General features: G+C 45.1%; 1 protein-coding gene across 7 annotated transcripts; it reads left to right on the forward strand.

Moving 5' to 3' along the window:
• The first annotated feature begins 7387 nt into the window (after positions 1-7387).
• Positions 7388-12758, forward strand: RSRP1 (arginine and serine rich protein 1). Of its 7 annotated transcripts, none has more exons than XM_004025189.5 (5): positions 7388-7699; positions 7978-8569; positions 9707-9858; positions 11362-11445; positions 12302-12758. In XM_004025189.5, the coding sequence occupies exons 2-5, from the start codon at positions 8044-8046 to the stop codon at positions 12416-12418; spliced, it is 879 nt and encodes a 292-aa protein (XP_004025238.5). In that variant the 5' UTR covers positions 7388-7699; positions 7978-8043; the 3' UTR covers positions 12419-12758. The 7 variants fall into 7 exon arrangements, 5 of the variants coding, with proteins under 5 accessions (XP_004025238.5, XP_063557694.1, XP_055244126.2 ...); XM_063701624.1 differs by lacking the exon at positions 12302-12758 and adding an exon at positions 10497-10541 and having other exon boundaries at positions 7476-7699; XM_055388151.2 differs by lacking the exon at positions 12302-12758 and adding an exon at positions 10497-10541 and having other exon boundaries at positions 7477-7699; positions 10771-11444.
• Positions 12759-13571: the final 813 nt, after the last annotated feature.

The raw sequence follows: 13571 nt of genomic DNA on the forward strand, positions 1-13571 counted from the left end.
AAAAAAAAAAAAGGTCAGGGTCCCAGACTACGCTGAAGCTCCACGAGACCTCTCCTTCTCTGTGCATGGACCAGTGGCTGACTCGAGCCCAGGCTGTTGCTTCCCGGTCTGGTGATGAATCCTCCATCGTCTGGTGAGTGTATATATGCTGATTGTTTTTTTTTTTTTTCTCACTGCTATTTGCTCAATGCACCTTCTATTTTATACTTAAATGAACCTAAAGTAGTTTACAATCTGCACTTATGTGTGAGTGCTGTGTGTTTGCTTTTACCTGTGCACTCCCCACACAGAACATGTCTCTACTGGAAAAAAAAATTAGCCAGGTATGGTGCATGTGCCTGTAATCCCTGCTACTTGGGAGGCTGAGACACGAGAATCACTTGAACCTGGGAGAGGGAGGTTGCAGTGAACCGAGATCATGCCACTACACTCCAGCCTGAGTGAGAGAGTGAGACTCTGTCTCACAAAACAACAACAGCAACAAAAATTAGCTAGGCGTGGTGGCGTGCACCTGTACTCCCAGCTGCTCGGGAGGCTGGGGCATGGGAATCACTTGAACCAGGGAGGCAGAGGTGGCAGTAAGTCGAGATTGCACCACTGCACTTCAGTCTGGGCAAGAGAGCGAGACTCTGTCTCAAAAAAAAAAAAAAAAAAAAAATCTATATGTGGGTATATTTGACATGTCTTGAAGAAAACTGTGGAAGGGCACTCGTTAAACTGTTAACATTGGTTATCTCTAAGATATGAGGAAGAAGGATGGAGACCTCTTTTGGAGGATTCTATACCTCTAGGGAATGATCGTTAGCTTGTATACATCTTTGGATTCCTTTACCTGATAAAAAATTAGTTTTGTCATTAAAATTAACAAAAATATTAACTGAGCCGGGCGCAGTGGCTCACACCTGTAATCCCAGCACTTTGGGAGGTTGAGGTGGGTGGATCACCTGAGGTTGGGAGTTCGAGATCAGCCTGACCAACATGGAGAAACCCCATCTCTACTAAAAATACAAAATAAGCCAGGCATGGTGGCACAAGCCTGTAATCCCAGCTACTCAGGAGGCTGAGGCAGGAGAATTGCTTGAATCCGGGAGGCAGAGGTTGCAGTGAGCCAAGATCAAGCCATTGCACTCCAGCCTGGGCAACAGGAGTGAAACTCCTTCTCAAAAAAAATATAAATTTTAACTTTGGTAGGTAAAGGATGACTAAATTTTTCTTAACCTACCCAACAGCACCTAATAAAATAAATCAATAAATATTCTATAAGTATTTGAGAAAGGAGAGACAAGAGAAGGAGGAACAGGCTTAGTTAAGTATGTTTGGTAGCAATAAAAAGATAACCATTAATGGCAACGATGAAACATTGTAGAACCTTTAAAAAACAGTGGATGGGGCGGAGCGCGGTGGCTCACGTCTGTAATCCCAGCACTTTGGGAAGCCGAGGCGGGTGGATCCCGAGGTCAGGAGATCGAGACCATCCTGGCTAATACGGTGAAACCCTGTCTCCACTAAAAATATAAAAAACAATTAGCCGGATGTGGTGGCAGGCGCCTGTAGTCCCAGCTACTCGGGAGGTTGAGGCAGGAGAATGCCGTGAACCCAGAAGGTGGAGCTTGCAGTGAGCCAAGATCGCACCACTGCACTCCAGCCTGGGCAACAGAGTGAGACTCCGTCTCAAAAACAAAAAACAAAAAACAGTGGATGGGAGGAAAAAAGATACTTGATAAGCTGGCAAAATAAAATGGGAAAAAGTGAAAAAAACAAAGTCTGTAATGAATAATAGACACCAATAAAAGGGATAAGGTCAACACTGCACTTGTTCCAATAAATGTAAAAGGGTTGAATTTACTATCAAGGAAAATAACTTCATATTGGCTTTAAAAACTCAGCTAGATGTTATTCATCTAACTCAGCTAGGAGGTATAGTTCACCTGCTGAAACATTTAAAACAAAGTGGACATCTAGGCAGGGCACAGTGGCTCATGCCTGTAATCCCAGCACTTTGGGAGGCTGAGGCAGGCAGATCACCTGAGGTCAGGAGTTCGAGATCAGCCTGGCCAACATGGTGAAACCCCGTCTCTACTAAAAATACCAAAATTAGCCGGGCGTGGTGGCGGGTGCCTGTAATCCCAGCTACTTGGGAGGCTGAGGCAGGAGAATCGCTTGAACCTGGGAGGTGGAGGTTGCAGTGAGCTGAGATTGTGCCACTGCACTACAGCCTGGGCAACAGAGCAAGCCTCCATCTCAAAAAAAAAAAAAACGAAAACAAAAACCAAAGTGAACATCTAAGAACAAAAATCTTATTCACATTCTACAAATATTGTTAAAATATTTCAGAATAGGACCATGTGTGGTGGCTCACGCCTGTAATCCCAGCACTTTGGGAGGCCGAGGTGGGCAGATCACGAAGTCAGGAGATCGAGACCATTCTGGCTAACACGGTGAAACCCTGTCTCTACTAAAAATACAAAAACTTAGCCTGGTGTGGTGGTGCGTGCCTGTAATTCCCACTACTTGGGAGGCTGAGGTAGGAGAATCACTTGAACCCAGGAGGTGGAGGTTGCAGTGACCTGAGATCGTGCCACTGCACTCCAGCCTGGGCGACAGAGCGAGACTCCATCTCAAAAAAAAAAAAAAAAATCAGAATATACCTAACAAGACGTGCAAGATGTGTATGAAAAATGCTATAGGTGCTGGGCGCAGTGGCTCACGCCTGTAATCCCAGCAGTTTGGGAGGCCGAGGCTGGTGAGTCACATAAAGTCAGGAGTTCAAGACCAGCCTGACCAATATGGTGAAATCCTGTCCTGGCCAATATGATGAAATCTCGCTAAATATGAAAATTAGCCGGGCATGGTGGTGTGCGCCTGTAGTCCCAGCTACTTGGGAAGCTGAAACAGAGGAATAGCTTGAACCCAGGAGGCGAAGGTTGCAGTGAGCTGAAATTGCGCCACTGCACTCCAGCCTGGGCCATGGAGCAAGACTCTGTCTCAAAAAAAAAAAAAAAAAAAAGAAAGAAAGAAAAATGCTATAGAGCTGGGGTGTGTGGTGGCCCATGCCTATAATCCCAGCACCTGGGGAGGTTGAGGTGGTAGGATTGCTTGAGCCTAGGAGTTAATGACCAGCCTTAGTCACATAATGGAGACCCTATCTCTACAAAAAATAAAATTAGCTGCGTGTAGTGGTGTAGGCCTGTAGTCCCAGCTACTCAGGCAGCTGAGCTGGGAAGATCACTTCAGCCCGAGAAGGCTGCAATGAGCTGTGACTGCACCACTGCACTCCAGCCTAGGCAAAAAAGCAAGACCCTGTCTCAAAATAAATAAATAAATAAATAAATAAAAAGCCCGGGTGTGGTGGCTCATGCCTGTAATCTCAGCACTTTGGGAGGCCAAGGTGGGCAGATCACCTGAGGTCAGTTCAAGACCAGCCTGGCCAACATGGTGAAACCCCGTCTGTACTAAAGATACAAAAATTAGCCGGGTGCGGTGCACGCCTGTAGTCCCAGCTACTCAGGAGGCTGAGGCAGGAGAATTGCTTGAACCCAGGAGGTGGAGGTTGCAGTGAGCCAAAATTGCGCCATTGCACTGCAGCCTGGGCAACAGAGTGAAACTCTGTCTCAAAAAAGAAAAAAAAAAAAAGGAAAACTAGAAATTATACTGAATGTTTTATTTTCCTATTGCTGTGGTAATAAATAACCATAATGTTAGTGGCTTAAAACAACCTAAATTTAATATCTCATAGTCCTATAGGTGAGGAGTCTCACCAGATTAAACTCAAGATGTCAGTCACATTTTGTTTCTTTTTGGAGGCTCTAGGGGAAGATCCCTAACACTTGCTCATCCATGTGTTGGCCGAATTCAGTTCTATGATGTGGGATTGAGGTCTGTTTCCTGGCTGTCAGCTGGAAGCCACCATTAGCCCCTAGAGTTCTCTCCCTGCCCTTCCTTGCACGTAAGCCCCTACATTTCTTTCTTTTTATTTTTTAATTATTTTTTTCTTTGAGATGGAGTCTCGCTGTGTTGCCCAGGCTGAAGTGCAGTGGTGTGATCTCAGCTCACTGCAACCTCCGCTTCCTGGATTCAAGTGATTCTGTTGCCTCAGCCTCCTGAGTAGCTGGGATTACAGGCGGACGCCACCTCGCCCAGCTAATTTTTGTATTTTTAGTAGAGACGGGGTTTCACCATGTTGACCAGGCTGGTCTCAAATGCCTGACCTGGTGATCCGCCTTCCTTGGCCTCCCAAAGTGCTGGGATTACAGGCGTTAGCCACCGCGCCTGGCCCGCCCCTACATTTCAGAAGCAGCAACAGGGCATGGAATTCTTCTCATGCTTTGACTCTCTCCTGAGATTAGATTGGGGCCTACCCAGATACTTCAGAATAATCTCATCTCCAGATCCCTAACCTTAATTACATCTGCATAATTCCTTTTGTCACCTTAAGGTAACATATTCACAGGTTCCAGGAAATTAGGGAATGGACATGTTTGGGAGGCGATTGGTTTGCCTACCATAATGAAGGACATAAACAAAAAAACCAACTTAAATGGCACATTTAAAACTTGTTGTGATACCCTACCTTGTTTAAACCTGAGTGACTCTCTCCTAGCAGAGAGAGCCGGACAGACTCCATTTTAGTTTCTTCGCTTGCAGCCCCCTTTATCCCCCTAAGGGAGTAACTAGTGCAAGCTGACTCCAAGCACATCCAGGAATTCACCTGCTGATAAGATATTGAGGCAGGCTGTACCAGCAGCTCCTGGGAATGTGCTCAGTGGAAGGTACCTAAAGCCCCTGCATTTATCTCTTAGTGATAGTTTAACCCCTGTACCTGGAACTGTTTATTTTTTGTAACTGCTTCTATAACCAATTAATTTTTTTAACTTTTTGCCTATTCTGCTTCTGTAAAACTGCTTCAGTTAAACCCCCCTCCCCTATTTAGACCTTAGTATAAAAGAAAATCTAGCCCCTTCTTCAGGGCCGAGAGAATTTTGAGCACTAGCTGTCTCTCGGTCGCCGGCTAATAAAGGACTCCATAATTTGTCTCCAAGTGTGGCATTTCTCTATAACTCGCTTGGTTACAACATTGTCACATTCTTAGATGGGAAGATTTGCTATTGTAAAGACGTTATTTCTGCCTACATTAGCCTACAAATTTGGTGCTAGATGTTCTAATAACTAAAGTTGAATTTTTTTCATTAGGTGAGTGGATAGATGCTCAGAGAATATATATTGTTTAGAGAAATAAAGGAAGGTGACTTTGCAGACTTTAACTCAGGTAGACCGCGTATGTTTTTGAGATAAATACACCAGCATTCTGCACGAGGGCAAAATAATGTTTCCCAATGTTTCCAAAATCCTGTTAATATCCAGGATTTGCTGGGCACAGTGGCTCACGCCTGTAATCCCAGCACTTTGGGAGGCCGAGGCAGGCAGATCACTTGAGGTCAGGAGTTCAAGACCAGCCTGGCCAATATGGCGAAAACCCATCTCTATTAAAAATACAAAAAAAATTAGCTGGGCCTGATGGTGCACGTCTGTAAACCCAGATGCTCGGGAGACTGAGGCACAAGAATTGTGTGAACCCAGTATACAGAGGTTGCAGTGAGCCCAAGATCACACCACTGCATTCCAGCCTGGGCGCCAAAGCGAGACTGTCTTAAAAAAAAAAATTAGGATTTTTCTGGTCACCATTTTTTAGGCACACATTGACTGATACTTTGAACTGTCTATGGAGACTTGTTCCATCCTTTCCTATTCATAACCAAGAGCTCAAAACTGTATCATAAGTATACTTTAACTTTAGTTCCCCTAACACATCATTTTTATACTTGTCAAATGTGAAACTCGTGTTGTTATTATTATTATTTGTTTCGAGACGGAGTTTTGCTCTTGTTGCCCAGGTTGGATTGCAATGTTGCAATCTCAGCTCACTGCAACCTCCGCCTCTCAGGTTCAAGCAATTCTCCTGCCTCAGCCTCCCGAGTAGTTGGGATTACAGGCGCCCGCCACCATGTCAAGCTAATTTTTGCATTTTCAGTAGAGATGGGGTTTTGCCATGTTGGCCAGGCTGGTCTCGAACTCCTGATCTTAGGTGATCTTCCCGCTTCGGCCTCCCAAAGTGCTGGAATTACAAGCGTGAGCCACCGCGCCTGGCCTCGTGTTATTTTTCTGTCCACTCACACAGCTTTATGAGAACTTTCGGCAAAGGTTTCTGATGGATGGGCATTGTATCTTCACTGTCTTGAGATTTAGAGAAGAAACTGTTTAAGAACTACTTCCATCATGATGCATCCTCAGGAGATGTGGATGAACTGCGGAGATGTGGGGTGAAGATGAACAAGAGATGAGTGAGTTTGTATCTCCCTCTAAAGAAAGTGGCTTTTGTCAAAATGTACTTGTAAAGAAGTGTATAGGCTGGGCAAAGTGGCTCACGCCTGTAATCCCAAAACTTCAGGAGGCTGAGGCGGAAGAATCGCTTGAGCCCAGGAGTTGGAGACCAGCCTGGGCAACACAGTTAGATCCCGTGGGTAAAAAAGTACAAAAATTAGCATGGTGGTGCATGCCTGTAGTTCCAGCTCTTCGGGAGCCTGGGCTGCAGTGAGCCGTGATGGCCCCACCACACTCCAGCCTAGGCGAGTGAGATCCTGTCTCAAAAAAAAAAAAAAGGCAATTAACCCACAATTTTCAAGGCAATTGTTATGCTTTATTACAAGAAGTGTTTGAAATGCATCCCATTTGTAGGTCCCTAGAAGTAAAATAGTCACCTTTGTTTTACACTCACACCAAACACAGTTTTTGGAAGAGATAGCGCAGACTTCGTTATTATCCCCAGATTAAAGGTCAGTTTTGAGTCTTTTTATTTTGTCTCGACCTTATTACCTTCCTAGCCAAAACATGGAAGTAAAACATCTTTTCTACGTTAATACTGCATTTCCAGGGATCTTGGGGTGTTCCGGGGGAGGGTGCGGTCCCCTCTCTGTCATGGCGGGGTGTGGACGCGGTCGCCTTCTCCTGGCGCCGCGGTACCTAGGACAGGAGGAAGAGGCCAGGAAAGGTCCAGGGAGGCTCAGGCCGGGTCTGCGACTTGCCGGTGGGTGGCGGCAACGACCCTGTGGGCACCAGCCTGTCAGACGGCCCCAGCTCCGAGCCCGGCTGCGAGCCCTCTCCAGCCTGCAGCCGCTCCTCTCCCGGCCCTATTCCCCGCCCGGCACTGACGTCCAGCCCCGCCCGTGCAGTGAGGCCAGAGCCTGGTGTAGCCCCACGCGAGGCCGTCCCATCTTCGAAGTTTTCTGGTGACTGGGTCGGTCCCGCAATTATCTCAGATGCGGGGGGAAGCCAAGGGCAACGGGACACCCAGATGCATCAAGCACCGCCCCCCTGGAGCCCCATCGCGCATGCGCACCCTGGAGGCAAGAGCGCGAGGCACAAGGCGCGGCTTGGGGAGGGAGGAGGCAGGGCGGTGGTTGGGCAAGAGGAGAGCCACGCCCACCACGGAACATCTCTGCGCATGCGCTGGGGGCCAGCTTCTGGTACTTTCGACGCGTCTGCTAACGTAGTCCCTCAGTGCGCATCCGGACGTCGGAGGTGGAGGTTGTGGAATTCGCTGTTCGAAAGCAGGGACGAAAAGCCCCACTTCGTCTTACGTTCCGTAAGGAAGGCGTCTGTTGGGCCTTTCTCTCAGTCGTGAGGGAGGCGTCGACGGCCTGCGGTAAGTCTTCTGCTGACGGGGTCTCTCAGGACCACCGCAGTGGTCTCTCAGGAGTGAGGGACGGGAAACGTGCCGGGCGCCGCGTTTGGGGAACGCAGCGTTTCGCTTCAAGGCTGCGGCCTCAGGGCGCCGAGCGGGGTTTCTAGGGCTCGGTTCCTGTCGCGGCGGTCGCCGCCCGCGCCGTGGCTCCGCCTCCCGGAGATTCCCCGACTGTGGCTTCCGGGTGGCCAGGCGCCGGCTTCCGCGACTCGACTTGTTTTTCTCTCTTGGTTTTTTAGGAGGTCCTGAGTTGAGGCTTGCGGGATCCTTTCCGGAGAAAGCGCAGGCTAAAGCCGCAGGTGAAGATGTCCAACTACGTGAACGACATGTGGCCGGGCTCGCCGCAGGAGAAGGATTCGCCCTCGACCTCGCAGTCTGGCGGGTCCAGCAGGCGCTCGTCGCGGTCTGGGAGCCGCTCTTTTTCCAGAAGCTCTCGGTCCCATTCCCGCGTCTCGAGCCGGTTTTCGTCCAGGAGTCGGAGGAGCAGGTCCAGGTCCCGTTCCCGAAGGCGCCACCAGCGGAAGTACAGGCGCTACTCGCGGTCATACTCGCGGAGCCGGTCGCGATCCCGCAGCCGCCGTTACCGAGAGAGGCGCTACGGGTTCTCCAGGAGATACTACTGGTCTCCTTCGCGGTACCGGTACCGGTCCCGGTCCCGTAGCAGGTCGCGCTCTCGGGGAAGGTCGTACTGCGGCAGGGCGTACGCGATCGCGCGGGGGCAGCGCCACTACGGCTTTGGTCGCACAGTGTACCCGGAGGAGCACAGCAGATGGAGGGACAGATCCAGGACGAGGTCGCGGAGCAGAACCCCCTTTCGCTTAAGTGAAAAAGGTGGGTGGGTCATTTACCTTTCCATTTGTGGTAATGTATGGCGACAGTATATGAGTAGGCTAGGGAACCAACGTTGCCGTGTAGTTTCAATATTAGTTCCTTTAGTGCCCGAAATCTTTTTTGTTGGAGGAAGGAGGGAGGACATTACCTGTATTTAAGTGGACAGCATTCTCTTTAGGGTTAAAGGTCAACTGGATGTTAAATGACTCAGAATGTAGGGAACTTTTTTTCCTATTGGCTGACTGTTCTTAGTGGGTGGAGCCTTTTAAATGTTATGATTAAGTTAAAGGTTCTAAGTTAACGTGATTGGGAAGAACAATATCAAAACACGCCTTCTTTTAGTTGACATTATTACTGAATAAAATTGGATTGTCAAGTATCCTAAATGACCTAGGAGGCCGGGCGCGGTGGCTCACGTCTGTAATCCCAGCACTTTGGGAGGCGGAGGCGGGTGGGTCACTTGAGGCCAGGCGTTCCATACCAGCCTGGCCAACGTAGCTCACTATCTAGTAAAAGTACAAAAATTAGCCGGGGGTGGTGGTAGAAATACACTTTAGTAGTGTATCAGTATTGGTTCAGTGGTTGTGATAATTATATAATCTATAGCAGAAAACCCTGGTTTTCAGAAATACATCTTTGAAGAGAAAGCAAAATAATATCACTATTAGCTAGAGAAAATTAAGTACAACAAAAAGACAAAATAATAGGACGCTCAGGCCTTTAGTCAAGAAAACTGAAAACTAATTGTTGAGATAATTTAAGAATTTTATTCTTTTCAGCAAGAAATGAGCTGGAGAATAGAATTTTCAGTGAATAAAGTTACACAGTTGTCCCTCTGTTCACTCGGGGGATTGGTGCCAGGACGCATATGGAACCCTCGCGCACACTTGGGGTTTACAGTCTCTCAAACACTGTGGTACTTTCTATCTGCATTTAGTAAGGGGGAAAAAAAACAAGTATAAAGTGGACCAGCGCAGCTACTAGTGTTCAAGGGCAACCTTAGTTTACCTATTATAAAACAAGTGACTTAATATATTTAATACCACAAAGTAACATATTTATTGTGTAATTCTGAGTTCTCTTGGGAAATAACTACCAGATTAATGAGTATTTAAAAAAATTTTTTTTTTTTTTTAGATCGAATGGAGCTGTTAGAAATAGCAAAAACCAATGCAGCGAAAGCTTTAGGAACAACCAACATTGACTTGCCAGCTAGTCTCAGAACTGTTCCTTTAGCCAAAGAAACAAGCCGTGGAATAGGTGTATCAAGTAATGGTGCAAAGCCTGAAGTAAGTATTCTAGGTTTGTCGGAACAAAACTTTCAGAAAACCAACTGTCAAATCTGATTAGCCACTTATATCTTAGACTATACTTTTTGGGAAGTCTAGAGATGTATATAATGTGCTAAATTCAAAGTAGCAAATCTGAAGATAGGCAATGTCATACCCATGAAAATGGGAGATTAATGAGCTTTATTTGGCCGTTCATGGTGCCTCATGCCTGTAATGAGGCAGATGGCTTGAGTCCAGGAGTTCAGGACTAGCCTGGGCAATGTGGCAAAACCGTGTGTTTACAAAAAATACAAAAATTAGCCAGGCATGGGTAGTCCCAGCTGTTTGGGAGACTGAGGCAGGAGGATCTTTGAGCCTAGGATGCTAAGGTTGCAGTGAGCCAAGATGGCACCATTGCACTCTAGCCTGGGCAGCAGAGCGAGACCCTGTCTCAAAAAATACATTTTTTTTTTCATTTTTAGTTAACACTGTACTCTTATAACACCGTTATTAGCTGGTACTTTGGTGATTTCTATTACTAGTTTTTCTAAGCTATTTACAGAGTGTTTGTAGCTTTCATTTGCAGCATTATGTTCCCACAAATTCTGTACTTAGCATATACAGTGTAGTTTATCTGCTCTATTTCTGTCTTATAGAAATCATGAATGTGGTCTGCAGACATTGATGAAGAAAATCTGTTGGTAATTGATACATGGGCTAAAGCATCAGAGGTTTAATTTGAAGTTTATGTTTACACACTGAAAACTTAGTTTTTTTGTTGGTAGATCCATGTGCATGCTAGAATTTGGGACAGGTACTATTTGCATAAAGTATTAAAGTCAATTTCTAAACTAAGCAAAGGTACATGTTGTAACGGTGGGGCATCTGTGAAAAAGATGTCCCTTTCATAATATATGCAATATATTCCAGATGTTTTGAGAGATTACAGAAGAGGAGGCCTGCTTCACTTGCAGATAAGTTTATTATAATTCTCCAGAAATGTGCAGGATGTGCATTAGCAGATTGCACTGTACTTTTCACTCCAGCCTGGGTGATAGAGCAAGACTCCCATCTCGGGGGCTAAAAAAAAAAAAAAGATGTATCTAAATGAATCTGTGTAATTGGGCCCAGATGTGGGTTTGCTCAGTATTAGTAGACAAGGTCTTCGTTCAGACAATTAGGTGCCTAACTGGCAAATGCCTTAGTTTCTTAAAACGTATTTTCTGATGTGGCTTTACTTTTCAAAAGTTAACTTGATTCAACCTGAGAAAACTGATTAAAAAATTAGTTTAAATTTGCCAGCAGGGAAGTAAAATAATTATGGGAAGAGTGTCTTAAGCCTAATAATAAATCAGTTTTGTTAAGGGGAAAACTCAATAGTTCTGTTACTTAGGCTGTTAGATCCAAGTTGATTTTTGTGTCTACAACTAAATTTTGTATACAGTTAGGCTATTTTTTAATATAGGATTTAGAAACCAAGGGTATGTGTTTTAAAATTACACTTTTTCTTAACCTGTCTAGCTGTCGGAAAAGGTAACAGAAGATGGAACTCGAAATCCCAATGAAAAACCTACCCAGCAAAGAAGCATAGCTTTTAGCTCTAATGTAAGTACATCCAGGCATTGAACACTCAAAAATTGGATTTAGGATGTATTTTTGCATCTTTGTGTTTTTATCTTTGTGGTGATAGTTGTGGGCCTACTGACACACTTTTTAAATAGAATTAAAATCATTTGTTTTTGAGCCACTTTTATAAGTGGCCATTATAATGGGTTCGTAATATATATAACATTCACGTTAGTTCCGATATTTTGCCATTCTTTTAAGTGTCCCCCCTTTTTTATTGAAATATTTTAAAGGGAAATCTTTAGAATACTCCTTAATCACAATGTTTTAAAATAAGAGTTTCAAAAACGAAGCCTCAAAGCCTCAAAATCATTATACCTTGTATATCTTGTGTATGTCCAGTGTCTCCCTGCTGCCCCAGTATCTTCACTTCACTTTTTGAATCAAGCTACAATTAACGTTCACACTATGTGTTTGGTTGATAATCTTTTTTTTTTTTTTTTTTTTGAGACAGAGTCTTGCTCTGTCGCCCAGGCTGGAGTGTAGTGGTGCAATCTTGGCTCACTGCAGCCTCTGCCTGCCTCCTGGGTTCAAGCGATTCTCCTGCCTCAGCCTCCCGAGTAGCTGAGACTACTGGTGCATGCCACCACGCCCGGCTAATTTTTGTATTTTTAGGAGACAGGGTTTCACCATGTTGGCCAGGATGGTCTACATCTGACCTCGTGATCTGCCCGTGTCAGCCTCCCAAAGTGCTGGGATTACAGGCGTGAGCCACCGCACCCAGCAATTGATAATATCTCTAAGGCTCATACATGGGATTATTTAATGTACTTTTTTGTGTGAAAAAAGTGTACAATGTATGTTTGGGAAGCTGACTGAATTTGTTCTTTTACAGAATTCTGTAGCAAAGCCAATACAAAAATCAGCTAAAGCTGCCACAGAAGAGGCATCTTCAAGATCACCAAAAATAGATCAGAAAAAAAGTCCATATGGACTGTGGATACCTATCTAAAAGAAGAAAACTGATGGCTAAGTTTGCATGAAAACTGCACTTTATTGCAAGTTAGTGTTTCTAGCATTATCCCATCCCTTTGAGCCATTCAGGGGTACTAGTGCATTTAAAAACCAACACAAAAAGATGTAAATACTTAACACTCAAATATTAACATTTTAGGTTTCTCTTGCAGATATGAGAGATAGCACAGATGGACCAAAGGTTATGCACAGGTGGGAGTCTTTTGTATATAGTTGTAAATATTGTCTTGGTTATGTAAAAATGAAATTTTTTAGACACAGTAATTGAACTGTATTCCTGTTTTGTATATTTAATAAATTTCTTGTTTTCATTCTTACAGTCTTTATTGTATATATATAACCTAATGGATCTTTATTTAATGTAGAGATATAAGGAGGTGTGTGTTGATTAAAGCCCTGTTAATCCCAAGTCCAAGGCTGACTGGCCCTACCTGGGATTTTGAGAAATGCTGAATCTCAAGTCCCTACCCTAGACCTGCTGAATTAGAAACTGAATTTTAACAATATTCCCAATTGAGGTCAATACTTCAACTTGAAAAATTGCCCTAAAAAATTTATGGAATACTGGGCTTCAAGGCAAGAAACTAAGCCAGAAAGAGGAGGAATAGAATGCCTCATTAAGCTGTAAAATCTGAGGTATAAAATTATTATGCTTTTAAAAGTATTCTAAATAAACTTTTTTTTTGAGACGGAGTTTAGTGGTGCGATCTGGGCTCACTGCAAGCTCCACCTCCTGGGTTCACGCCATTCTTCTGCCTCAGCCTCCCGACTAGCTGGGACTACAGGCGCCTGCCACCACGCTTGGCTAATTTTTTTGTATTTTTAGTAGAGATGAGGTTTTACCGTGTTAGGATGGTCTCTATCTCCTGACCTTGTGATCCGCCCGCCTTGGCCTCCCAAAGAGCTGGGATTACAGATGTGAGCCACTGCACCCGGCCAAAGTATTCTAAATAAACTCTTAATTTGAAATTTATTGGTGCTACTGTAACTGGGAAGGATTTTTTTTTGGAGACCGAGTCTCTCTGTGTCACCCAGGCTGGAGTGCAGTGGCACAGTCTCCACTTACTGCAACTTCCACCTCCCGGGTTCAAGCGATTCTTCTGCCTCAGCCTCCTGAGTAGCTGGGACTA

Source organism: Gorilla gorilla, chromosome 1 (assembly GCF_029281585.2).
Source record: "Gorilla gorilla gorilla isolate KB3781 chromosome 1, NHGRI_mGorGor1-v2.1_pri, whole genome shotgun sequence".
In the NCBI taxonomy this organism is placed as follows: Eukaryota; Metazoa; Chordata; class Mammalia; order Primates; family Hominidae; genus Gorilla; species Gorilla gorilla.